The sequence below is a fragment of the Meles meles genome, chromosome 4, assembly GCF_922984935.1.
Source record: "Meles meles chromosome 4, mMelMel3.1 paternal haplotype, whole genome shotgun sequence".
Taxonomy (NCBI): domain Eukaryota; kingdom Metazoa; phylum Chordata; class Mammalia; order Carnivora; family Mustelidae; genus Meles; species Meles meles.
The window spans coordinates 33,008,638-33,035,480 of NC_060069.1; the positions used below are offsets into that span (position 1 = coordinate 33,008,638).

General features: G+C 48.3%; 1 protein-coding gene across 1 annotated transcript; it reads left to right on the forward strand.

Annotated features, from left to right (window-relative positions):
* On the forward strand, positions 1 to 26,740 carry DCLK3 (doublecortin like kinase 3). Its single transcript, XM_046001394.1, has 4 exons — positions 1 to 1,811; positions 17,446 to 17,578; positions 21,370 to 21,537; positions 23,721 to 26,740. Exons 1-4 carry the CDS (start codon positions 417 to 419, stop codon positions 23,912 to 23,914), a joined length of 1,890 nt encoding a protein of 629 aa, XP_045857350.1. The 5' UTR covers positions 1 to 416; the 3' UTR covers positions 23,915 to 26,740.
* Positions 26,741 to 26,843: the final 103 nt, after the last annotated feature.

Sequence of the window (26,843 nt, forward strand, 5' to 3'; positions counted from 1 at the left end):
GCCTGTGTGACCATTCTCTAAAATCTTTAAGCTCGAGAATCACAGAGCGGAAGCTGCAGGGCACATGGCTGCCTGCTGGCCGAGGGAATCTGGAGAAACCACTGCTGGGACCCCACGGCTCCGTAGTGCCGGCGTTCGGCCCTCAGAGTGGCCTCCCCGCCGTCCACGCTGAGAGTAGTCCGCTGAAGCCCAGGGTGGTGACCGTGGTGAAGCTGGGTGGGCACCCCCTCCGGAAAATCACTCTGCTCCTCAACAGGCGGTCCGTGCAGGGCTTTGAGCAGCTCTTGGCCGACATCTCGGAGGCCCTGGGCTTTCCCAGATGGAAGAACGATCGCGTGAGAAAACTGTTTAACCTCAAGGGCAGGGAGATCAGGAGTGTCTCGGATTTCTTCCGGGAAGGGGATGCTTTCATAGCCATGGGCAAAGAGCCGTTGACGCTGAAGAACATTCAGGTAGCTCTAGAAGAACTGTACCCCAGCAAAGCCCGGGCGCGGACACTGACCCAGCACAGCCAAGCCCCTTCTCCCAGGCTAAGAAGCAGGCTTTACAGCAGGGTCCTGCGAGGGGGGCACCACTGTGGGGAGACTGAGACTGCCAAGAGCTGTGGGGAAGCTGCCCGGTCCAAGGCGGCCAGCAGACATCAGGGAAAGGACCCCGTGGAGCCAGCGCTGGGGGACAGGGCCAGGCCGCAGAAGAAGTGGGTCGGGGGAAAGTGGGACCCTGAGCCCGGCAGCAGACCGCCCAGGGAAGCCAATCTGGAGAGACCTGGGAGCGGAGAGAAGCACCTGGGCGTGGAGATCGAAAGGACCTCCGGTGAGATCATCCGATGTGAGAAGTGCAAGAGAGAGCGGGAGCTCCAGCAGGGCCTGCAGAGGGAGCGGCTGTCCCTGGGGACCAGCGAGCTGGACCTGGGGAAGTGCCACAGGTATGACGCCGCGGAGAAGCTGGTGAGGACCAGGAGTTGCAGGCGGTCCCCGGAGGCCCACTCTGCTGCGGGGGAGGAAGGGTGGAAGGGCGAGAGCCACAGGAGCAGCCCCAGGAACCCCACTCAGGAGCTGAGGAGGCCTGGGAAAAACCCGGACAAGAAGGAGGACAGAGACCCCGAAGGTCAGGAGGGCCATGCTCAGGCAGCCGCCAAGGCCAAGCGGGAGCTTGGGGAAGCCCAGCCGGTCAGAGAGGAGGGGCTGCGGGACCTGAAGAGGGAGGCCAGGAGCGCCTGCAGGAACAGGCCGGGTTGCTGGCAGCCCAGGGAGCAGCAGGCAGAGCCCGAGCCGCGCGGGGCGGAGCAGGACGCAGACCCGGAGAAGCAGCCCTGTACGCAGGCGTCAGGGGCCAGAAAGCCGGCCACTCGCGGGGAGAGGGAGCCCCGGGGCGGCCGGAAGCGGCGACCCGCGGGCCTGCTGGCCACAGACGTGCACAAGCACTACGAGGCGGGCCGCGTGCTCGGGGACGGCAACTTCGCGGTGGTCAAGGAGTGCCGGCACCGCGAGACCCGGCAGGCCTACGCCATGAAGATCATCGACAAGTCCAAGCTCAAGGGCAAGGAGGACATGGTGGACAGCGAGATCCTGATCATCCAGAGCCTCTCCCACCCCAACATCGTGAAGCTGCACGAGGTGTACGAGACGGAGGCGGAAATCTACCTGATCATGGAGTACGTGCAGGGCGGGGACCTCTTTGACGCCATCATCGAGAGCGTCAAGTTCGCCGAGCGCGACGCCGCGCTCATGCTCATGGACCTGTGCCGGGCGCTGGTGCACCTGCACGACAAGAGCATCGTGCACCGGGACCTCAAGCCGGAGAACCTGCTGGTAAGGCGGCCGCCGGGTGGTTGGGAAGCATGCCTCCTGCGCTGCTCCCCCACATTCCGGAACACGGCCTTCATGTCACTTTACAAGTTCTTGAGCCAGGATTTAAACCTCTGGGTTTTAGGTCCTAAGTTGCTGAGACGCGCTGGTGTTGATGAAATTATTGAAAAAGCAACCTTTTAATTAAATTAATTAATTATCGAAAAAGCAACCTTCAATTAAATTAATTATTTTTTTTTTTTGCACCCTTTCAATTTAAATAAAATGGGAAATGCTTCCTCATTCTTGGGGGAATGATGCTTCTGCCTTGACAGTGCCTGGGTGGACTTAATTTCTTGTGCATTTGCCTCTGGCCTAGGTACCTGCAGGAGCTGCCCCTGTGGGCTTTGTATCACCCTCCCATGGAAACACGCCCTGGCCTTTTGAAGAGAACCTCTTGTCAGGGGGTGAGAGGCTGCCTCTGGAGTCAGATAACCTGGCTTTCTTAGTTACTTGCTGTAGGATAAGTTTTTCACATCTCTGGGCCTTGGTGTCCTTATTTATAAAACAGAAATATTAACAGTTCTTGTCTGACACGGTTGAAGGAGGACGTCTGGGAGCTGGCCTCAGCTCCCACCTCAGCTGTGAGGCTTTCCTGTTGAAGATAGATGGTCTCACAGAATACCAACATCAGATGAGGACACTCTGTGACCTTGATGGGTCAAGGCAAAAGCAAGACCCCTTTATAATCATGTCCAAATGCAGATAAAACCAAGATTTTCCAAATCACACATAAGGCCACACATCCCCTTTTGGCTACTGTAAGTGACTGCCTCACTTCATTCCTCCTATCATCTTGGTGAGAAATACTGAGACACCCCATCGTAGAATTACCCTCACTTCCGACAGTAGCCAATTTGGCGCAAAACCCTGCTTTCTTGAGCCCTCCCCCAAATCACCTAACAACCCCAATCTTTTTTTTTTTTTTAAAGATTTTTATTTATTTATTTGACAGACAGAGATCACAAGTAGGCAGAGAGGCAGACAGAGAGAGAGGAGCAGAGAGCTACTCAGCAGCTCCCCGCTGAGCAGAGAGCCCGATGCAGGGCTCGATCCCAGGACCCTGAGATCATGACCCGAGCTGAAGGCAGAGGCTTTAACCCACAGAGGCCTTAACCCCAGTAGTGTGCCTTCTCTTTTGTTGCAGTGAGTGAGTAAACCCAGCATTCCTGAGCTGCAGGTGTGTTCCTGGTGGCCTCTGTTCACATGGTCACTCTCTGGCACCTTTACCCCACAATTTTTTTTTTCTTCAAGATCTTATTTATTTATTTGAGAGAGAGAGAGAGGCAGAGAGAGGGAGAAGCAGACTCTCCACTGAGCAGGGAGCCCAATGCAGGGCTTGATCCCAGGACCCTGGATCATGACCCAAGGTAAAGGCAGAAGTTTCCCTGACTGAGCCACCCAGGCACCCCATCCCAGTTTCTTCTTAGCCCTGTTCACCTCCTGATACATTCCCTATTTATTCTTCCTTTTCTTTTGTCCTCTTACAGGAAAGACAGTTCCATGACAGCAGGCACTTGGTTTTGTTCAGACTTTACCCCAAAACCTAAACAGTTCTGTCACATGGCAGACCATCTTTAAATAGTCGTTAGAGGAAGGAATGAATTCAGACCAGAGTGTGCTGCCTGCCAAACCGCCAGCATTCTACCCGTGGTGCCTACCATCATTATTATCCCTTTAGAAATGACTCTGATGTTAAGGTCACTATCTCGAGCAGGGATCCAGAGCCAGATGGCCGTAGATAGAGCACCAGCGAATAGGGAAAATGATCTCCATGAGCCACATTTTTTTTTTTTTTTCTTTTTGGCAGGGCTTTAGCCTGTTTTCCTAAATTTCATGCCTGTAGACCCAGCCTGGGAACATCATTCCACAGTACATTCATCTGTCTGTAACCTGCTCCCACAGGCAAACAGAAACACCAAGTGAATGAAACGAATTATTTGGTGAAATGAAGTCTGTGTTGACCCCTCAGTCAAGCAACCTTGTTTTTGCCCAAATTGGTAGAACTGAAGAAGCCGTTTGACCGGTTTCCTGGGAGGTCTGAATGATGACTGCATGTCTCCCTTTGAAAAAATTTCCTTTCTGCGTTAGTTGAGTGTTCTCATCCTTTCTTCAGCGGCTTTTTGATTGTTCCCTGTCTTCTGGGTCTGAGCCCGGGCATTCTCCACTGTGCGCTGTTGATAACGGACATGCTGGAATGAGCTTCTGATGTTTTCAGCGAATTGTCTCAGCAGAAGAGGTTCTGGTTAGAGGCCTGGGTGTTCTCCCTGAGCTGCACAGTTTGGGCGTGTGCCTCGGCAAGCATTGTAAGGGTCCTACGAGCTTTGGGTGTGTGCAGTGAGATAATGTATCCTCTGGGATTGTCTTCTTTCCGGACAGGCATCTCAGCTGGCCTTTTCTCAGCCAGGTCTCTGGACCAGTGCGTGGAGCTGGCTTATCTCCTGGGCCATGGAGGCTCTCACTTGTGTAGCGGGATTCACTTGTCAGTGGTTTCTAAAACGGGGAAGGCACACATTTGGAGCTCATGGCGAAGTTTACTTGAGGAATTAGAGAAAATGCAGGGACTATGTTTAGTATGGACAAGCTGACTGCCTCTGAGAGGTCATTTGACAACTCTGTGTGGATTTAAATGTCAGGACGCGTGTGTCTTTAGTGCCCTTAAGGGCAGTGAAGTTGGTACGTGCCTCTACCTGCACGCGGGCTCGTGTGTGTGTGTGTGTGTGTGTGTGTGTGTGTGTGTGTGTGTGTGCTGAGACAGGGCACAAGAGCAGAGGAAGTATAATTTTTCAATCTCAATACATGAGTTATTTATTGGTGTTGATTGTAACTTTTTCTCTGATTTCCCTTTTCTCTGATTTCAAAGGAAGCCCACTTTTTTCTTTTTTACCTTTCTTTTCATTTCCCCCCCTTTTTTGTGGTGGTATGCCTCCTTCAGAGATTGCAAAAAAAAAGCTCCACATCCAAGCCATCTTCGGTGAAATAGGCAAATCTCTTTTCTGTGCCGTGGATGTTTGTCTGCTTTCATGGATCAAAATGAAAAGGTCTGTCACATTTATAAGTCACATCAGTCCTTTTTCTGGGTGAGTAAAGTTCACCATATTGTTATGTCAAGTCTAACTGCTCTCCAATGTCAGTGTTTACGGCTTTTCAGACAGAGTTCTGGATAGCACTGGATTTGGTGGTGGGCTCATTGTCTGGGCTTAGAAGGGTGTCATCTCTCAGCTTGCTGGTCTGATCAACACTTCACAAACTGGCTTGATCTGCTAAGACTTACTATTAGCAAATACCACCGTGATGACCACTGTCCCTCAGTGAATGAATGAATGAATGAATTTCCTTCAGTTGCCTTTAATTTAGTGTTTTCTGCTTGTGCTGAGCTTTGTATTATCACAGCAATGGTTTCTTTGTCCTTCAGGAGATGGTCACTGCCTGTATTAAGACCTGACTTTGCTATTCTTCGGAAAGTGATTTCACGTTAGAGCTAGTATCTGACTACATGAGTGACTCTAACTGTTGCCGCTTTTAGAGACTTTCTGAATGTGCAAAGAGCTCCTTATGAATACAGCAAGCTTATCACGTTATTTTAATCAACAGGAATATTCTTGTCTAATAATTGGACCCCGGGGTACAATTTTAGGTCTATATTGCTGAGTTTATCTATTTCTACTGATCACATTTCCTGGTAAGATGCTAGCGCTCCTCTTCCCTTTGGATTACCTCGACTCCTGAGATCTTGCAAAAGAAGTTTTAATTATGAGAATTTCCAGCTGGCAGAAATGTTAATTGCTGCTTCTGCCAGTGTGTGCTCCCTTGGTGGGGCTGGACCGCGCCGTGCGGTGTCGACGGGGCCCTGGGAGGAGAGGAGGGGCGGACAGGAGCCCGAGCGGTGAGGATGGTGACAGCAGCCCACACAGGGTGGGAGGTGGGCAGGCCAGGCTCTTGATGGCCGACCGCTGAGATGCGGTGTATGGCAAAGAAGGCTGAGCGAGTGGGTGGGGGAAGACCCTGAGGAGAGGTCAGACAGGAGCAAGGTCTGATTTGAGATCATCTGTCCCAGAGGAAGGGCAAAAGAAGGGACGGGTTCCCACTCTAGAAACAGGCTGAAAGGAAGGGGACAGACAGGGAACTGTGGCTGCCAAGTTCTTAGAGCAGAAACCCTTGGAATCCAGGGCAAACGGTGGTGGGCAGCTGGGGGGACAGGTCACAGCTCATCAAGGATAAAGGTGGTACTCTTTCTGGCCTCTCGTGGGTTCTGGGAAGGAACAGACTTTTCTAGGTTTTTAACTGCTGAATGCAACTAGGACAGGACAGTGACCGACGTCCCCAAGGCTGGTAAGGAAAATCTGGAAGGATAATAAATGGCCCAACACACTCCTGGCCATTCTCCCTCAAAAAGAAACCTATCCAGTCATTTTGTTCATTTTAATTCTCTAGGTTCTTTTTTCCATGTCTACTTGGATGCACAAGAAAGACTCATTGCTTAGTGCCGTGAGCAGTGCTTGGTACACAGTTCTCCCTGGCCTGCACGACTTACCTTTTTCAGCTCCTGTTTCAGTTGCCTTTCCCCTTAGCATCTATTTTTTTTTTTTAAAGATTTATTTTTTTGACAGATAGAGATTACAAGTAGGCAGAGAGGCAGGCAGAGAGAGAGAGAGAGGAGGAAGCAGGCTCCCAGCCAAGCAGAGAGCCCGACACGGGGCTCGATCCCAGGACCCTGGGATCATGACCTGAGCCAAATGCAGAGGCTTTAACCCGCTGAGCCACCCAGGCGCCCCTCCCCTTAGCATCTAAGACAGAGGCATCCGGGGCCTCTCCTTAGCAGTCCAAGTACTCATGAATGCACTTAAATACCAATTGCATTCCCTAAACATTTGGCGCCTATGAAGCACATCTTGTTAAGGTATTCTTAACAAAATCAAGAAATGGGGATTTTAGCCATAACATGAAATCACTAAAGAAAAAGTGCAGTGAGGTGAGCCTTTTGGTCATTGGCCAATATCGATCAAGTTTGTGAGAAGACAGGTTTATAAGAGATCATCTTAAGAATCCCAGGTGAATTCCAGCAGGACCCACCAGAGTTATGACTTTAGGTTTATGTCAGTGATAGTGGCTCGCCGTCTGCATTTTAACAGTTTCCAGGAAAATAAAAAGTATCCATATGGTCATTGAACCCACACATTGTCTAAGGCTTGACCACACAGCCAGAAGTTTCAGGAAATTTCTTAAAGTCTTCAAAATTCTAGATACTAGGTCATTTTGAAAACAGGTTTTCTTCTGTTTGTTCCTTTTGAGAGAGTCACCTCCGCAAAGGTGGGTGTCTGATAATTTACTGTCCATCAGGAATTATCAGCAACAGAGACAACTTTAAAGCACGATGGAAAATGTTGTTTAATGTTGTTAAATCACTTCTAAAATTGTGACTCCATTCTCCCAAGTGTTAAATCACTTCTAAAATTGTGACTCTGTTCAAGTTCGGGTCCTTTAGTAAAGGTAAGAAGAGTGATCTGCTAATGTCCTCCTAATGCTTGCATTCATGTGTGTGGTTGCTGCTCTGAGAGTGATTTCTTGTGAGCCATTTGAGGATCTAAGATTCAGTTTCTTAAAAATTAAAAAAAAAATCTGTTTTTTCAAAATGCCCTTAATCTGAGGAAGCAAATTGGTAAATCCCTTCAATGAGTGTCCAGGGTCTAAGATCTGGTTGTCTAATTGTAGTAATCTGAAACCTTGGCTCTGTTTCAGCTTCTTCTGGATGTCCTACATGTTAGGGGTCATGTGAGGGTATGGAGAGGAAGGAGAAAAGGAAGGGAGAGAGGGAGAGAGGGAAGAAGGAGGGGAGGAAGAAAGGGAGGGAGAGAGGGAACGGAAGGGAAGAAAGAAGGAAGGGAGGAAGGAAGGAGAGGGAGAGATTAAAACAGATAAAGGCACAGAGATAGAGGTGGGGAGGAGAAAACTCAGCTGTGGGTCTTACTTCTCCCACTGCCTCCCACATTAAACCTCGCCAGGGTGATTGTAATGTTCCTACCGAGCCTTCTGCCTAAGGACTCCGTAGAACTGGGCATTCCGTCTGGATGCGGATACACTGTTGATCCCTCCCCAGCCTTTAATTTTTAACTGCCATTTTGGGCAAGGAGACTCCACTTTTCCATATCAAGACAAAACTCTTAAAGTCCCTTCCAGTTAGTACGCTAGAATATTTAGAATCAGGTTGAAAGATTATTTGTTGAAGAATCTCATATGGGCAGCGCGCTCAGACATTTGACCCCAGGCGCCTTTTCAAGATGGTAAATTTTCCATGTGGGAACCATCTCTGACATTTTGACCTTGTCAGATCCCAGGACACCCCTGGAGGCCCGTGAGTAAGTGATGGTGACCGTGACAATAGTAATTCTGTTGGTCATAACTTCGGCTTCACTGGGTAGGACCTTGACCTTGGGAATTTGGATGAATTATGTGCATGGCCATACTGGGGTGGGCTTGGTGACTTATGTCAGGACATTACCTTTCTGGGAAGGAGTTGGAAGCAGAGACATAAAGCCGTATGCCCCCGGAGATACTGTCTGCATGTTGGCACCCAGAGGAGCAAGGGAATCGTAAGGGCTGAGGAGAGGACAAGGACAGGGAGAGGACACCCTTACGGGCTCTCCTAGTTACTGCTGAGCTACCTCTCAGCTGCGGGGGCACCACGTGACTGACAGTGGGATAAATCGGCACTTCTTAAACTGCCACGTGCAGGAGAATCTTGATAAGGTGAAGGTGCTGATTCAGTGGGTTTGGGAAGGGCCTGAGATGCTGCATTTATAATAGGCTCCTGGGGGATGTGGATGTCTGCCGAGCACACCTTACGGAGCAAGGGCCCCAACAATGAAGACATCTCGTTGTCTCAGTGACAAGAAGCTGGAGACAGGTGGTTCCAGGGGTGGTTAACGGAGCAGGCAGTTGCTGCCATCTCCCTCAGGGCCCCCAATGTCTACCCCAGATGGCCACTCCAAGGATCACATTGTCGCACTCACATAAATGGCAGGGAAAGTGGGGAGTGGACTGCTGTGGGTGTTCTCCCTTCCTAGCTGGCTCGGGGGCTCCTCGCACACACCTTCTTCTCTCTCACTGGCCAGGATGCGTCCCTCAGCGTGGGGCTGGCTCAGAGTCATTTCGGGGGTGGGTAGTTGCTGCCACGTCCTCCTCACTCTTGTCCCCATGTCCACTGTGGGGTCACAGGGTTGCTTACAAGTGTTCTTTCAGGAGATCTGGGGGGCCGCTGGATGTAGGACAAATGTGGGAGACTACAGCTGTCAGGAAACCATCAATGAGAAGTGCCTGCCGACCCCTACTGTCCTACTACTCCCCTGTGCTGTCTATCTCTCTCTCTGCCAAGTAAATAAATACAGTCTTTAAAAAAAAGAGAACAAACCTTGTTTTCCCCACGTCCCCCTTCAGCCACTACCGCACTTTTTTTTTTTTTTTAAAGATTTTATTTATTTATTTGACAGACAGAGATCACAATAGGCAGAGAGGCAGGCAGAGAGAGAGAGAGAGGAGGAAGCAGGCTCCCCGCTAAGCAGAGAGCTCGATGTGGGACTCGATCCCAAGACCCTGGGATCATGACCTGAGCCGAAGGCAGAGGCTTTAACCCACTGAGCCACCCAGGCACCCAAACTACTACCCCACTTTTATGAACTACACGCACACGCTCCCCAAGGTGTCTGTTCGCCCTGTTTGTAGTTTTCCACGTTCCATTCCATGCTGAACTCCAGGTGAGCTCTCGTCCCCAGACTGTGCCACCCCACCCCCTTCTCTGTCACAAAGATGGGGCCGCCGCTGGCCCAGCTGCTGGTGGCAGGAATCGCAGTTGCCCCGGAGCCCCTTTCCTTACTCTCCCCATTCACGACTTCTCTTTGCCTTAGGATGACACTTCTCACCTCCATTCCTCCACTCGAGACCAAGCCACGACCATCTCCTGCTGGGACGATGGCCTCCTCACTGGTCCTCCCTCTTCTTCTAAAGGCCATCTTCCTCCCAGGAGCCTGAGATCTCCGAATATAAATCAGACCCTATAACTCCTGTGTTCAGAGTCATCACTGGTTTTCTGTCACACTGGATAAAAGCCAGGTTCATTTCTCCAAGGTCCTGCATGATGTGGCCTCTGGCTTCTTCTCAGAGCTCTACTCTCTCTGCTTACCCTTTACCCACTCCATTCCTGCCCCTACTTGCTGTTCCTACATCGGGCCAAGCATGCCTCTGGACCTTTCACTTGTGATTTCCTCTATCTGAAAAGCTTTTTCCTAGGATTTGAATATGGCTCACACTTGATTTTTTTTAATTTTATTTTTTTATAAATGTATAATGTATAATTAGCCCCAGGGGTACAGGTCTGTGAATCACCAGGTTTAGACGCTTCACAGCACTCACTATAGCACATACCCTCCCCAATGTCCATAACCCCACCACCCTCACCCTTGATTTTTTCAAATATTACTTTCTCAGTGGGTCCTGCCTTAACCACCCCGTTTAAAATAGCAACTCCTGCTGCTGTCAGTTTTAGCGCTGTCCGGTCATACTTTCTGTGATCATGGAAATATCCTGACTCTGCACTGCCCAGTACAAAGGCCACTACTATGTGGACACCTAAAATGTACCTCGGGTGTCTGAGGAACTGACCTTTAAATTTTGTTTAAAATAATCACATGTTATGGGAAACTATACCAGACAACACAGCCTTTATTTCTCTTTTTCTTTTCTTACCACACTTATCACTGCAGGACTTTACATATTTGTTTGAATATCATTTATTAATAGAAAGAAGGTTTTATAAGAGCAAGGACTTTACCTGTTATATCCACTATTCCTAGAACGATACCTGCCAAACCATAGGCATCTAAATATTTGTTGGGTAAATATCAGATGTTAATTAGCTAGAAAAGTACTGGGATGAAGGCTTGTCATTGGCCTGTCATGACAGGTCCCAGGGAAGACTTCGTTTCCGCTGATGCTTTCAATCATTGTTTTGTCTTAGGGTGTCTTTTGCTGTTGAAGTATAAGTTGATTCTAGGCATTGGTATTTGAGTGTGAGTTGGTTTCTAAGATCATAAAGCCCTCATAGCCAGTTGAAAATGGAACTGTGGAGGGAAAAGGCCTGAAGGACCATGATGGATCAAGTAAGATGTAGGCGTAACCCCATCTGAATTTGGGGGGTGAAGCCTGGGTTGCCTCCTGTTTGGTGTATACTCTGCTGCCATCTTCTGTTCAGAGATGAACATTGCAAGATCAGATTTCAATTGAGGTACCATTGAAGGACAGGAGGCTGTTAATTGTTCAGAAAAATAAAGACTCTTCTTGAAGCTTCAGGGCCTCCAGGTGTTATATGGGTGCTTATGTAAATAACAGAGACCACCGGATTCAAATCGGGAACTGGTGTGCCTGGAAAAGGGGGTGGTGGATGCAGATGGCTCAGCAGTCTTAGCGGTGCCGTGTGAATGCATCTCTGACAGCCCTGCAGTTGGAGGGCAGCTGAAAACAGGCCGGAAGGAGCATGACCCCGAGCAGTGAGTGACGATGTGCCAGAAAACAGAGAAATCGACATGTGGGTGAGAAAGTTCAGGTGCGCTCACTGGGGCTGTGGCATGTAGTGTTCATTTCTGGGCATTCTTTGTTAAAAGAGGCATCAGTGAAATGGAGATCATCCAGAACCTGGCCATGCATCACCCTGGGGTCTTGTCGACATGTAGGTTCTGGTTCAGTGGGTCTGGGCAGCCTAGATCTCTGACCGGCTCCCAAGCAATGATGGTGCTTTTGGATCAGGCAGTGAACTTAGTGTAGGAAGAAGTGAGAAAGGGTTGATGATCAGGAGAATAGGTCTTATCAGGGCCAATTGGTGGATCCTTGGATGTGGAGTTAGAGACACCAGAGATGACCTGGGGATCATGAGTGTGTCTTTCTTCAGTACCCTCCCAGAGGGCGGACTCAGACAACTGTGTAGAGGGTGGGATCTGGAATCAACAGAGGGGTGAAACTCCTCACAAGTTAAACTGGCCACAAACGGGATGAGCTGCTGGATAAAGTTGTGGGATCTCTTCCATGTTGGGATTTCAATCAGAGGTGAACAGGCATTGGTGGGAGGGTGTTTTACACAAGTTCCGGGCTGGGAGGAAAAGCTGATGGTTTCAGAAGTCCCACAGATGCTAGGAGGAAGAGTTATCCTGGGAGGATGTCACTGATTTGATTTCACGATTAAGAGAGAAATTGCTCTGTTCCATGAATGGGAGGTGTCTGTTGCAACAAAATGAAATGAAACTCAGAGTCAGGGCAGGACCTTCAATGTAACTAAGCTGCTCACGTAGATGAAGTAAATGAGAGACCTCGAGTGGCGCTGGTGGCCCCGAAGGATGTGACGTCCCTGCTGAGAGCAGAAGCTGGAGACAGCAGAAATGAAAACACCGGTGGTCTCCAGCCACTTTCTGGAAGGGAAAAACAACTCCCCAGAGCTCAGCCAGCCCTGGGGCTGAGCGTCTGCTGTGGGGATGACGTGGGGATGATCCCGAGACACAGGAGCAAGATGAAACCCTGAAGAGACAAAAAGTAGGATATTTTGGAATAATGTAAAAGACGGCTTTGGTGTTTGGAAATGCATGCAGTAGCATCTGGACAGTAAACCTAAAAAATGTGCAAAGCAAGAGACTGAGTCCCCCCCCAGGTTGAATCTGTTGGTCTTTCAGTGGAGCCAGGGTTTGGAGTTGGGGGGTTTCTCGGAGGAAAGAACTAGTTTGTTCCTTCTCATGGGAGCATATTTTATTTTGGTGTATCAAGGCTGCCAGATGCTTTTCCCGCTGATCATTTGGTTGGGAGAATGCAAATATTGGTGGGGGACACATTTTTTCAGCAATTACCCAGCAAATGTGGTTAACATAGACAGTCCAGCTGGAAACTCGAGGCACCACACCACTATTTTCTGTACTTCCCTTCCAAACCCAATTTTCTAGTCTCAGTTATTCTCATCATTACCTCTCTGTCTCGTTCTGGGCTCTGTCTGTCTTGCTGTGCAGACCACAGCCGGATTGCGCTTTTGTCTGCATCTGTGACTTTCCCTCCAGTTAGGTTAATTAGGGAGACATCGATTGGGTTGCCCTGCGGTAACTCAGACTCAGTAATTAAGACACATTCTGCTTCCAGAGATGTCAGCTCACTGGCAGGATCCAAAGCAAGTGCAGAGAACTTTCTCTTGTATGAGGAGACCGGGGAGTATGTGCGCTGTAATTTTGGGTGTCGCTGTGCCCATGGCTCTGTTGGGGTACAGGGAGAGCCGGAGTCTTCCTGTTGCCCTTGGCCCCCTTTAAGGCACTGCTAGGAGCATTGGGAACCTTTTCCCATTCCACTAGAGATGTGAGAGCATCTGCCTGCAGACAAGTTGATAATTTCTCCTATAGGTGGTCCCAAGGAGCCTCTCTCCTGGGGTACTGTCAGCTAGTGTTGGCTCTGTTTAATTGTAGCTCAGTAATTAATGGCTCTGCTCACCTTTGCTGGGAGCATTCAGCTTCTGTGATGATGAGATGCAGGGCAGGCAGGAGTTGGGAGGGGAGTGGGACTTTCACAGCAGAGGATGGACCAGTGCCCTGCCCATATAGGGGCCTTCAGTGTGGGTAAGGAAGATTATCAAGAGCAACTGCCATACTTCTCATTTTGTCTGAAGTCCATCCTGATCTTTCCGATCCTCCTTTACAGAGGCTAAAATAACAGGGTGTACTTAACACTTATGTCTTGCTTCTTAGGTGCTGGGTGCTGTTTATCTCACCTTACAAATGTTAATTCATTAAATTCTCACCACACATCTCACCTGCATCTCACTTTACAGATGAGGAAGTAGAGGCACAGAGAGGGCTTCTTAGCCAGTTACACCAGTAAATCTAACTACTTAGCGAGTTACACCAGTAAATGGTGAGCTGGAGGTGGGTCTTTAGAGTCTGTGCTTGTAACTGGTACGTGATGCCGAATCTTCCTGCAAAAGATTATTTCAGTGCGGGACATGAGGAAGCCGCCCAGAGTCCCCCTCCAGCAGAACCAGAGGCAGGTGGGTCTGGGCAGACCTGTGCCAGGAAGGGGCAGAGCCAGTCACCTCAACCCTGATTTTACCGACTTGTTACCAAAAGGGCTTTTTGCCGTCAATCCTGCAGGTGGTGCTGCGTCCGGGAGGGGTCCCTCCAGGGGGGAGCTTGGCTCTCTGTTCCTGGGGGCACTTCTGCTGCATGGCCAGGATGCCCAGGACGCTGTCTGTCTGTCTGGGTTTCAAGACAGTCACAGGGGCTGTAATTATTTTTTTTAAGCGGAAAATAAAAGTTTTGTTGAGAACGTGCCTTGGGAAAAAACCCCAAGTGTAAATTTACTTAATCTCATATTTAACAAAATTTATGTTTTAATTAAAACCTTGCATTAATTTTTCCCACCCCCCCCCAGCTTTACTGGGATGTGATTGACAAATAAAGCTGTGATATATTTCGAGTGTACACCAAGATGATCCAACACGTGTGTCCATTGTAGAAGGATTTCCAGGTCCTTCACCTCATAGAGCTGCCTTGTTTTTTGTGGCTTTTTTCTCATGAGGATGTTTAAGGTCTCTCTTGGCAGATTTCAAGTACACAATGCAGAGTGATTAACTATAGTCACCATGTTGTACATTGGATTCCCAGAACATATTCGTCTTAGAACTAAATGTTGGTACCCTCGGACCACCAGCTTTCCCCAGTCCCTGGCGACCACCGTTCTACTCTCTGTTTCTTGGATTTGGACTTCTCTCTGTTTGTTTTTTTTTTTTTTTTTTTTTTTTTAATGATTTTAGATTTTTTTTATTTGATATATAGAGATAGATCACAAGTAGATAGAGAGGCAAGTAGAGAGAGAGGGGGAAGCAGGCTCCCCGCTGAGCAGAGAGCCCGATGTGGGGCTCGATCCCAGGACCCTGAGATCATGACCTGAGCTGAAGGCAGAGGTTTAACCCACTGAGCCACCCAGGCGCCCCTCTCTGTTTGTTTTTTTAAGATTCCACTCTTCTCTCTGCACTCCATGGATAAATTCCGCTCTGGGCCTGAGACCTTGACAGCCCCCAGCTTTGTCCTTTCTGTTGGGAGGGAAGGTGCCAGGCGGGATGTGACGACAGGTGTCGTGTGGGCTGCACCTTTCCCAAGAGGCAGATGACAGGGGGGAGGAAAAGATGCCACACTTGCAGAATCCACCATTCAATGCTCCCTGCTGGAGATCGCGTGGGCTGCTTTCTGTGAACATGAGATCAGAATGATGGGTGGCAAGACTGCTAAAGGGGCTTGGAACACCTTCCCCGTAGGGAACCAGCATCTTTCTGGCTTGCACAGACCAGCTACCAGGAGCAGCTGTCTGGGACCCATGGAGAGTTGGGGTCCGCCGCTGGGGCCCAGAGCTGCTTCAGCCAGAGAGCTGGAAGCAGGCAGGTATCGCCGGCCTGTGCTTTGCTTCCTGCCTCCCAGGAATGAGGGGCATTGGAACCCTTTGGCTTGTGCCTTTATTTCTTGCTGTCCTGAGACTTGGCCAAGGTGAGACTCCTAGGGGGACGGCTGCTGCTCTGAGTCTTAACTCTCTCTGAGGTTTGGAGGCCAGACCGCCTATGGGTCATTCTTCTACCTTACTTGTTTGGGTACCAACCAGTGCTGAAGAAGGTTGGAATTTTGATGTGCCTGATGATTTAACCTTTCCCTGGAGTGGAAAACCGCCTGCATAGCATGGAGGAAACCAATGTATCCTTCACTTACTGCAAAATATGCTGGGTTTGCCCCCTTGCTGTTCTTTTTTATGTGAAATATAATGTATCTTTACTTTTATCATGTCTTGCGTGGTGGTGTAAGTACCTGCTAGGCTCACCTCTTGAGATTTGTTTCCTTTAGGGAAGACCCACCACTTCCTAACACATCATCCAGCAGGTAGATACCTTGAGGTTGATGGGGACAGGGCACACTAACTGGGCAGTGGGAACTGGTTTACCAGCAAGCAGAAAGCCAGTCACTGGGATTTGTTTGAAAGAATGAGATGTGGGTGGGATCCACTTTTGTTTTTAAATTTTAAGATTATTTATTTATTTATTTGACCAGACAGAGATCACAAGTAGGCAGAGAGGCAGGCAGAGAGAGAGAGAGGAGGAAGCAGGCTGTCCGCAGAGCAGAGAGCCCAGTGCGGGGCTCGATGCCAGGACCCTGAGATCATGACCTGAGCGGAAGGCAGAGGCTTTAACCCACTGAGCTACCCAGGCGCCCCGGGTGGGATCCATTTTAACAATGACCAAGGAAGACAGGGGTTCTCTGTCTTCATTTTAGAGTGAGGGTAGCTGTCTTTTTGGTGCTCTAAAAATGGCCGATTTTCCCCTTCTCTAAAACTCAGGGGAAGTGGGGTCTAAAGAATCAGAGCTAACGTCTTTCACCTTCCTGCAAAAACATCGACTGAACCCAGTCTGTCCATTCTCATATACAGCAGTAAATCCTGGTTTGGCAGCGCCGGTTCCATAGTCCACAGCTACCTCATCCTGGTTTGCCTGAGGCTATCCTAGTTGTTTGTTTTTGTTTTTGTGGATTTTTTTGCCTCTTTTAAAGTTTTCTTTACTTATTTGAGAGTGGGGGAGAGGCAGAGGGAGAAGAGAATGTCAAGCAGACTCCCCGATGAGCTCAGACCCTGACACCGGACGCGATCCCACGACCCTGAGATCGTGACCTGAGCTGAAGTCAAGAGGGAGATGCTTAATGGACTGAGTTACCTAGGCAGCCCAGAGATTGTCCTACTTTTAAAAATGATCATCTCACATCCTGGAAGCCCTCCAGTCCCTGGCGGCCTGGGACTGTTGGTTACTTTAGATGAGGACTTTGCAGGGTAGATTATGGACCTTGATTGGAACTCCTGACAGACGCCTAATTGCTGGGTATTATCACCCCCCTCTTTTTTAAAAGGAGGCTTAGATGAGTAAAGACATCTGTCCAAGACCATCCAGAAGCAACTCTTAGATTTGGAAATAAAGACCCCTGGTCTGTTTGGTCCTTAACGCCTCCCCCAGCCCCCAAATTGGGTCTGTACCTAGTGTTTCTTCATTGCTTGTTTACTTCATCCTTTTAATTCCTAGTTCTTTCCCCTTCTTTTTTTGTTCCTGCCCAATTTCGCATCCCCCAGAGGCATTCTTGACCTCACTAACGTTCGTCGGTGCTCAAAATATCATCGATCCTTGTTCTAAGTCAGCGGTGCCCGATAGAAATTTCTGCGATGATGGAAATGTTCTTTATTTCCACTGCTCGATAAAGTACCCATTAACCATCAATGGCTCTTGAGCACTTGAAATGTGGCTAGTGCCTCTGAGAACCTAAATGTTTAATTTGATATAAATTTTAATACCCATCTGTGGCCGTAGGACAATGAGTCTAGCTCATTGGTGTTTTACTTGAAAATGTGAGGTTCCATCACTGAAATGAGGTTGGGTTTATCAACTACTAGCTCGAGTAGGTTTACCTCTTTGTTTATCCTGACCCTGCATGCTTGTTGTCTCATTAGTTTTTCTTTTTTGTTCTCATCACAATTTTGGTGATTTGGAGATTTTGTTTCTTTACAGGTTCAGCGAAATGAGGACAAATCTACCACCTTGAAACTGGCTGATTTTGGCCTTGCAAAGCATGTGGTGAGACCTATATTTACTGTGTGTGGGACTCCGACTTACGTAGCTCCTGAAATTCTTTCTGAGAAAGGTAGGCGTTATACCTTGCTCCATTGGACTCTGGCTCACTTACTAGCAAATGTCTTATTTTTACAACTTAATATTTTGTATTTTTCAATATGGAGCAGTCAAAAATCTCAGAGTTGGCACCAGGCTTCCACTTGAATTTTAATGGGAATATTTGAAGAAGATCTTGACCAAAGCATGTGGACATTTTCCTCATCTGGTCTGCCCGTACAGAGGAGGGATTGGTGTGTGTGTGTGTGTGTGTGTGTGTGTGTGTGTTGGCAAGAGATTGAGATAAAAGACAGTAGAGAATTAGCCAGGGAACTCAAGAAAGCAAGGCCGTTTGTGCCACTGACCCATGGCTACCTCTAATGGGAAAAGTTTGTAGCAGTTCTTAGAGTAATTGGCTTGAAAACTCCTCCACCAACTTTGCATTTTAAGGAACAGGGTGTCCCATTTCAAACCCCATGATTAATATTTATTACCAGTTTGTATATTATATGAAGAGCCAATGAACTGTTTTAGTGACACATTCATAAAAAGTACATAAAAAGGAAACTGTCATTATTATTGTATGGCTCCAAATACTGTTCAGCCCAGGGCCTGAATGACTGTTTAGCCACCGTGGCACTTTGGGAGAAATCAGTGTAGGTGCCATAGGTAAGATGGGAAAGCTCTGGATGCGTTGTGGTGTTGGTGGAGAGAAGGGAGAGAGTTTCCCAGCAGCAGAAGCATCAGGGAAGGGAAGACAGGGAGACTGGACTATGCATGGAGGTTGGCGGGTAGAGCTGTTGAGAAGACTGATCTCAGTGTGGTAGAGGGAAATTCAGTTGGCTGACTAGGTTGGGTCTGGATTCTCTACACTGGGGAGGCTGAACAGAAGAATTTGGACTCCATGTGGCCAGCAGAGTGGCCATGGCAGACAGGAACATACTGAGCCATCATAGACATTTTAGTGGGGGCATCGATGCCCTGGGTAAGAGAAGAAGGAAAGCAATTGTCTCCCTGAACGCTGAGGGAAACCACCGCCTTGGGGCTGATACTGACTAAGACAGGCTGCTGGAAAGCTCTTTTGGGGGATGGGGTGGGTGGGTTGCAATGTTAAACACATTGATTTGGTAGAGGTATGACGATGGACACAGGGAGTTGTCCACTTGGCAAGGGAGGTCAGGCCCTGGGCTGAGCGGGTGCTTTTGAGACTCCTTGACTCAGAAATGGCAGCCCATGTGGGCGAGAGAAGGAGCTCCTCTTGAAGGGCCACCAGAGACAGACTCTGGAGGGAGGCCCAGAGTTGGGGATGGGGATGGAAGGACAGTCTAGTAGGGGACAAGGCAGCGGAGAGGCAGGAAGAGGATGAGGAAAGTATGGTGCCACAGAGGTCGAGGGGCGAATTCCAAGATGGGAGGGCGAGCCAAGCCGAGAATGCTCCTGAGTGTGAAAGGCAGGACAGTGCTGAGGAAAGGCCAGTGAAGTTGGCCATAAAGAGGTCAGCAGTGATTTATTTCTATTTTTTTTGCTGATTTGTTTTGTCACCATTGCTCTGGGGCTTAATAATGAATACCCAACTTCCCAATTACAGCTGCTGAGTGGCTTCCTTTCCCAAAGGTAAAAAGTTAGAGTGCGTTTGAAAATGTCCATGTGGCTGTTCAGGGTTTTGTGAGGTTAATTGGGGAGTACGTATCCAAAACCTTGACAGTGTATTATGTTCCGCATTCTATTTCTGGAAAGCTATTTCTTTTTTTTTTTAATTTTTTTTTAATTTTTTTTTTTAAAGATTTTATTTATTTATTTGACAGAGAGAGATCACAAGTAGGCAGAGAGGCAGGCAGAGAGAGTGAGAGGGAAGCAGGCTCCCTGCCGAGCAGAGAGCCCAATGTGGGACTCGATCCCAGGACCCTGAGATCATGACCTGAGCCGAAGGCAGCGGCTTAAACCACTGAGCCACCCAGGCGCCCCTGGAAAGCTATTTCAAGAATATAGTCAGAGATGGCCCAAATATTTAATAGATTAGGATGTTCGTCACAGAACTATGGTGTAAGAAAGTTAGTAAACACTTAGACTACAACATAAAGGATTCATTATATAAAGGGGATACTGACAGTTATTAGAAATCATATTTTTGAAGAATTTTTTTTAATATTCTTTATAGGAAATTCCTGTATAGGAAATGCCATGATGTATTAAGTGGATGAAATAGAGTATAAAATATGTCCAATGTGATCGTAATTTTGTTACAGGAAGTATCAGTGTGTGTGGGTGTGTGTTTGTGTGTATCTGTGCACTCATGGGGATATAGCTAGTAATGTCAGGCTTTTTATAATCATAGGAGAGAGCCAGTAAAAATATTTTTTCAGTGCGAGAAGACAATGAATGACTAGGACAGAGAAGCTGCTGGGGTAGACCAGGGCTTCTCGAACTATCTCTGGTGAAGGTTTTAAAATTTCTAATATATTGTGGACCCACATGAAGTTCTGCCACACGGGACAAGGTCCCCGCTCATGCCACGTGTGACTCACCATGTGTGTTCGACAACCCCTGAACTCTGCCCTGTCCTCTGTTCAGTGAGACCTGTCCTTGGCCCTGCAGCTGGATGTCGTGGCCATGCCCAGTTGCTATGAGTTTCCAAATGTTTACTTATGCTTTTTTTATCCCAGACCAGAAATAAAGGATTACAAACTGGCAGTTGTCTGAGGACCAAGCTTTGGTTAACACTGGTGTCAATTCCCCACTTGTAGGTGATGGCAGCCAAGTCCCCCCATGTGTTTATTATTATTTTTATTGTGCTATGTTAGTCGTCATACAGTCCCTCATTAGTTTTTGATGCAGTGTTCCATGATTCATTGTTTGTGTATAACATCCAGTGCTCATTGTAATATGTGCCCTACTTCATACCCATCACAGGCCACCCATCCCCCCCTCCTCAGTTTGTTTCGCAGAGTCCACAGTCTCTCATGGTTCGTCTCCCCCTCCGATTTCCTCCCTTCACTTTTCCTTTGCTTCTCCCAACGTCCTCCGTGTTATTCCTTATGCTCCACAAGTAAGCGAAACCGTATGATCATTGACTCTCTCTGCTTGAACTACTTCACTCAGCATAATCTCCTCCAGTCCCATCAACGTTGATGCAAAAGTTGGTTAATTATCCCTTCTGATGGCTGGGTAATATTCCATTGTATATATGGACCATATCTTCTTTATCCATTCATCTGTTGAAGGGCATCTCGGCTCCAGATAATCAAGTCAAAACATGGGCAGAAGACATGAACAGACACTTCTCCAAAGAAGACATACAAATGGCTAACAGACACATGAAAAAATGTTCATCATCACTAGCCATCAAGGAGATTCAAATGAAAACCACACTGAGATACCACCTGACACCAGTTAGAATGGCCAAAATTGACAAGGCAGGAAATAACAAATGCTGGAGGGCATGTGGACAAAGGGGAACCCTCTTACACTGTTGGTGGGAAGGCAAGCTGGTGCAGCCACTTTGGAAAACAGTGTGGAGATTCCTTAAGAAATGAAAAATAGAACTACCCTATGACCCTGCAATTGCAGTACTGGGTATTTACCCCAAAGGTACAGATGTAGTGAAAAGAAGGGTCACCTGTACCCCAGTGTTCATAGCGGCAATGTCCACAATCGCCATACAGTGGAAAGAGCCGAGATGCCCCCCCACCCATGTGTTTACAAGTGGCTCGCGCTTACTCAAAGCTGTGGTCCTCTGTTATGTAGAACTACATTTCCCCACGTTTCTCTCCTCCTCTCTGATCCAGCTTGGTCTCAGTTTCCCTTGTGTCTCTGCCTGTCTCACAGGTTATGGACTGGAAGTGGATATGTGGGCCGCAGGCGTGATCCTGTATATCCTACTGTGTGGTTTCCCCCCCTTCCGCAGCCCGGAGAGGGACCAGGACGAGCTCTTTAACATCATCCAGCTGGGCCGCTTTGAGTTCCTGGCCCCTTACTGGGACAATATTTCTGACGGTGAGATTGGCTTCCCCAAGCAGGAGACGAGGTGACGTTAGAGCTGGAGCCTGTCCTGGGTTCTTTCTGCAGAGCTGGTTTTAGGTCAGCTGCAGAGGGCCCATCTCCAAACTGGGCACAGCGGGGGGCTGTCAACCTGTACTTTATCCTTTGTTAACCGTGAGCTTCGTGTAGATTTATTTGTGTAGCACTCTGGGAAACAGGACTTGCTTTGGATTCAGTGAATAAGTCTGACCCTGGTTGCAGTCACTGGATACTTTTCCTTAAGGCAGTGAAGGGAGCTCAGAACTGAAGAATATCAGAAATGGAAACCCTCATTTGGAGAGATCGCAGTCATCTTGTATATAGAAGTGCTGGGAATTGAGCAGACTGGGAATGCATATCTTCCTCTGTGAGCAGCCGGGGGTCGTGGCATGGTGTAGTTGGAGCTCAGGGGCTTTGGAAAGGGGGGGGTAAAGGTCTTGGTTATCTTCAGTGGAGCAGAGGCTTACGGGATCTTCCTTCTTTCTGGCCCTTCCAGATGCAGTCTTTCCCCTTTTTGCTACTGATTTTTTGGTACCACTTGCTACACTTGTGAAATCAGGAACTAGATATTCAGCGGTTTTGAGTCATGGGGTTTTGAGTCATGGAATTTTGGGCTTAAAAGGTGAATAGGAGTGATAACTTTATTTTCCCTCAATTTCTCCAACCGTGTAATCTAAGAATAGTTATTGAACTGCCCTCCCCAGTCTCAGTCTCCTTATTTGGGGTTGGGGGAATGAGGCAAAGAAAAAGCTTCATATTTTCCACCCCTTAAATAAGATAGGGAGAGGGCTGGCGTGCTGCAGGGAGAGAGAGGGTCTTGAGCTGAGCAAGCCAATGGTGACTTGGGAATTGAAGGTCTAAAAATCATTTTAGAAAGTTATGGTGGCCTGTGCCCTGTGCCCCATGGCTTAGAGGGTCCTGCTCCTGTCACATCCACCCCACAGAGCAAGGGGACTCGAGCCAAGGACATGCATCTTCCAGAACCCAGGGCCCCCCTTCTAGGTTACTTCATCAGAACCTCAGAATTCCCTGCTCGAATGGTGCAGGCCCACTTCTGAGACTGGGGAGACCTCTTTACCCAGACAGTTCCTGTAGTGCCTCCGGGGAGCCAAGGAGCCTCTGTTCAGAGGGGTAGAGAGAGCTTGGACCTTTTGGCGGGGTGTCCAGTTGTCCACAGTGGTACACGTTGAGTCTGAGAATTTTCCGTTTAAACCTCACCCGCTCCCCACTGAGTCCTTTGAGGATCTGGACGGAGTGGTGCTGGTCGCGGTGTGTGCTGGGGTGCTTTGTGGGCAGAACTCACCCAGCTGGAAGTGGGCGATGTAGGAGAGATCCAGGGGCTTCCGTCCTTAAGAGGCGGCTGGGCAGTGGTGTAGAGGGAGGGGCTGATTGCTGGGTAAGCTGCCAGTCTTGAGCAGGAGTCATCCCCCAAGAGAGGTGTGTGTTTTCGTTTTCACCTGATTAAAAAGGAGGCTCAGGGAGCTGGCCAGGGAGAGTCAGCAAACCACAGAGACGTCGTTCCTCCCCCTTGCCTGCCACCTGGCCCAGCAGTGGCCAAAATCGGTCATGATCTTGGGCAGAAAATGGAATCCACTTTGAATTTGAGCTGTTTTTTACGTAGGTTTCCTTCATGTTTCTCAATTTTGTTAAGTGTGAAGGCATATTTACCAACTTAGGAAGGAGATAGAGCAGATTTTATTTAACAGCCCGATGATGGATTTCAGAGTGTAAGATATGTAGACATATGGTGTGTGGCCTCCGTTTGTTCTCTTGTGAGGGGCACCATGGATGTCCGGGGTGGGCCTGGCCCCCGACGCTAGAAATGAATGGACACCTAGAGCTGTGCTGTCCCAACACGGTAGCGCCCCCCCGCCCCCCCCCCCCCCAGCCCTCCAGCTGCTACGGCTATTGCGATTTAAATAAGGTCAATACAATAAAAATTCCATTCCTCAGTCTGGGCAATATTCTGAAATATTCAGAAGCTCAGTGGGTCCTGCAGACATGGAAGGTTCCCATCATCACAGAATGTTCTGTGGGACAGCGCCCTCTAGTGCGGGGTGCCCATATGGGCGTTTGTGATTCCCGTTTGTGCAAGGGACAGGCAAGGTCAGGGCCTCTTGCATTTGTTTCATTTTCCCCTCCTTCTCTCCCTCCCACAGCTGCCAAAGATCTGGTGAGCCGGTTGCTGGTGGTAGACCCCAAAAAACGCTACACCGCCCACCAGGTCCTTCAGCACCCCTGGATTGAAACGGTGGGAAAGACTAGCACCAGGAACCTCCAGAAGGAGGTGCCCCCCAGCAGCGAGGGCCACGTCCGGAGCCAGCACAAGCGGTCAGCTGAGCAAGCCACCTAGTCTCCGCCTTGGGTGCTATGCAGTACCCCCTCCCCCAGGGACAGAGACCGAGACAGAAATCCAGGACGCAGACGCCGGGAGGGCTTCTGCCCATCATTGGAGAATCAGGGGAAGGAGAGATGCTTAGTATATTTTAAAGCATATTTTAAAAAATAAACGAGTCTTAATGTTAAATGTTGTAACATATTTTTAGATTTGTATATTTGAAGACTTTAATACATTTTTCCCCGGTGAGGGGTGATAAGATGTCAGCAAGGATTTTTTGGTAATAATGCTGTGTTTTGCTTCCTCCTTGTAATCAAGTTCATGGCAAACAACATGAGTGGTGCTTACCAGGATCTAAACTCCCCCTGGGAGGATGAACAAGGTGAATCGTGGTCTCTCTGTATTAATAAAATGTGCTCTGACTGACAGAAGCGGGTTGTATTCTGATGACTTCTTAATGCTGGTGAGGGGAACCAGGGAAGGTGAGTTTCGACATGCTTCCTAAAACCAATATGACTACATCTAAATGTTGTGACGGACACTTGATTAAGAGGCAGGACCTGTTTATTTGGGATGTGCTGATCTTGCTGTCCAGCATTTACTGAAAATCTCCTCTGGTGCTGGTGGAAAAATGGAAAGGAGAATTCATTGATTTATCCTTGCCCCTACAACACTCCTTTATACTGTTTTTCAGCCGATTATCCGTGAGCCTGGGTCTTTTCCACCTGAAGTTAGGCACTCAGGCTGTGGCTGTGTTAATGTTTTCCGATCACCGGGGAGTCATTTAGCGCATTAATATGTCAGCAGTGCCGTAAATGGATCACACTCCGGCTCCAAGTTGCTCAGAGAGTTCAGGCACATTCCTACCTGCAGGGCAGACACACGGAGGATGCATGTTCTCTGATTCATTCCAGATTTCTGTATGGAAATGTTGCTCTTTTCAGATGACTCGGGGGTATGCATGAGCTGAAAGCAAAACGTAATCCTGCTATTTCCCAAATTGACCTTTCTGGGTTATATATGTAACCCAGCCAGTGGGACACAGAACCAGCCCACCAGCGTGGGCTTCTCCCCACCCCCTCCTCCCTAATGGTTTTGGAGTCATCTGGGCAGAGGAGCACATCAGGAAACTGGGAACAGTGAGAGGAGAGTGTTTAGCGTAAGAAATTCTTTAAGCGGGCATTGGAACATTGCAAAAGTGCACCAGGGGCTCTGAAGTGATCTGCCAACTCTAACGGCAGGAAGTGGCTTCCAATCTGAGCTGGGGAGCCAAAGGAAGAGGCTGGGTTTAGAACCTGGAAACTTGGAGGAGAAACCGATTGTAGTGGATGCTGAGTGTGCCACCCTGATCGCTTTTGAACATGAAAGGAAAAGGATCCCGCGTAGCAGCCCTCAGCAGTAACTATCTAAAAGCATCACTTTCAGCTGAAAGAGTCGCCTCCTCTGGGGTCACACCTCCCTCCTGCGGCAGGCTGTGTGCAGCGACTGGTCCGTGCAGGGAAGGAAGGCTTGACCTCCTTACCCCCAGTGGGGGACAACACCGAAGAGCCACCCCAGCCTCAGCATCCCAGCATCTGCCTCGCCCAGTCTTGCTTCTTTCTGTTGTCAGAGATGACCAGCCGGAGACCACTCCCTAAGAAAACTTCTGCATGCTAATCTCCGTGTCACAGTGGGCCTCCCAGGAGATAGATCCTGTCACCCCCTCTGGAAATGTGGGACTGCTGCAAAGTGGCATCTGCTGGTGTTTTTGCCTCAGGGGCTCTGAGGAGGGAACTGGAGCCCACACACCAGAGGAGAGGGTGCTGCCCAGCAGACTCCTATTCTGCAAATGTGGAGAGAGGCTAGAAGGTGGAACCAGTTGCTACTAGAACGTCACCAAAGGCACGAAATCCAAATGAGAATTTTCAGTCCACGTTAGCATCATTTGATTCTCTTGACCACTCTCTCTGAGCCATTTCTCCTGTTGGCCTCTGTGATGCCACGTTTTTTTGGCCTTCTTCCTGCATCTCTGTCTTCTCCTTCGGGTCTCTTGTATAGATAGGTTCAGTCTTCTTCCAGTTGCTAAAGGTTGTTTTTTCATTAGTCACTAGGGAAATGCAAATTAAAACCGTAGTGAAATGATACCATACGCTTATTAGAATGGCTACAATGACAAGACTGACCATACCAAGTGTTGGTGAAGAGTTGGAGCAACTGGAACTCTTGTATATGGCCAGTGGGAATGTTCAATAGTCTCCCCTCTTTGGAGAACAATTTGGCAGTTCCTTTAAAAGTTAACTGAATGCTGACTGTATGATCCAGTCATTCCACCCCTAGGCATTTACAAGAGAAATTATAGTGTATGTCTACACCGAAACTTGTACACAGATATTCATAGGTGCTATGTTTGTAGTAGCTCAAAAGTGGAAGCAGTCTGAATGTCCATACATTGACGATGTACAAACAAATTGTGGTGCGTCCATACAATGAATACAATTCAGCAATAACAAGGAATAAACTCTTGATACAAGTGACAACATGGACAATATGTAAGGAAAAAAAAAAAAGAAAAGTAATTAGAGTGAAGGAAAGAAGTTAGACCAAAGCAGATTACATTCTGTGTGATGCCGTCTACCTGCAATTCTAGAAGGTGAGAACTAATCCTAGCAACGGAGCAGATCAGGGGTTGCCTGGAGACAGGAGGGAGGGAGGGGTTACGAAGAAGCGCCAGGTAACTTTGGAGGTGAGGGGCATGCTCATTATCTTGAATGGAATAATGGATCTGTGGGTGTATACATGTCAAAACTTATCAAATTATACACTTTCTGTCAAAACTTATCAAATTATACACTTTCAATATGTGCTGTTTATTGTGTGTCACTTTTACTTCAATAAAGCTGTTAAAAAATATAGTTGTAGTTCCTTCAAGACCAGTCCTAGACCCTCTTCCTTCCTCCCATACTCT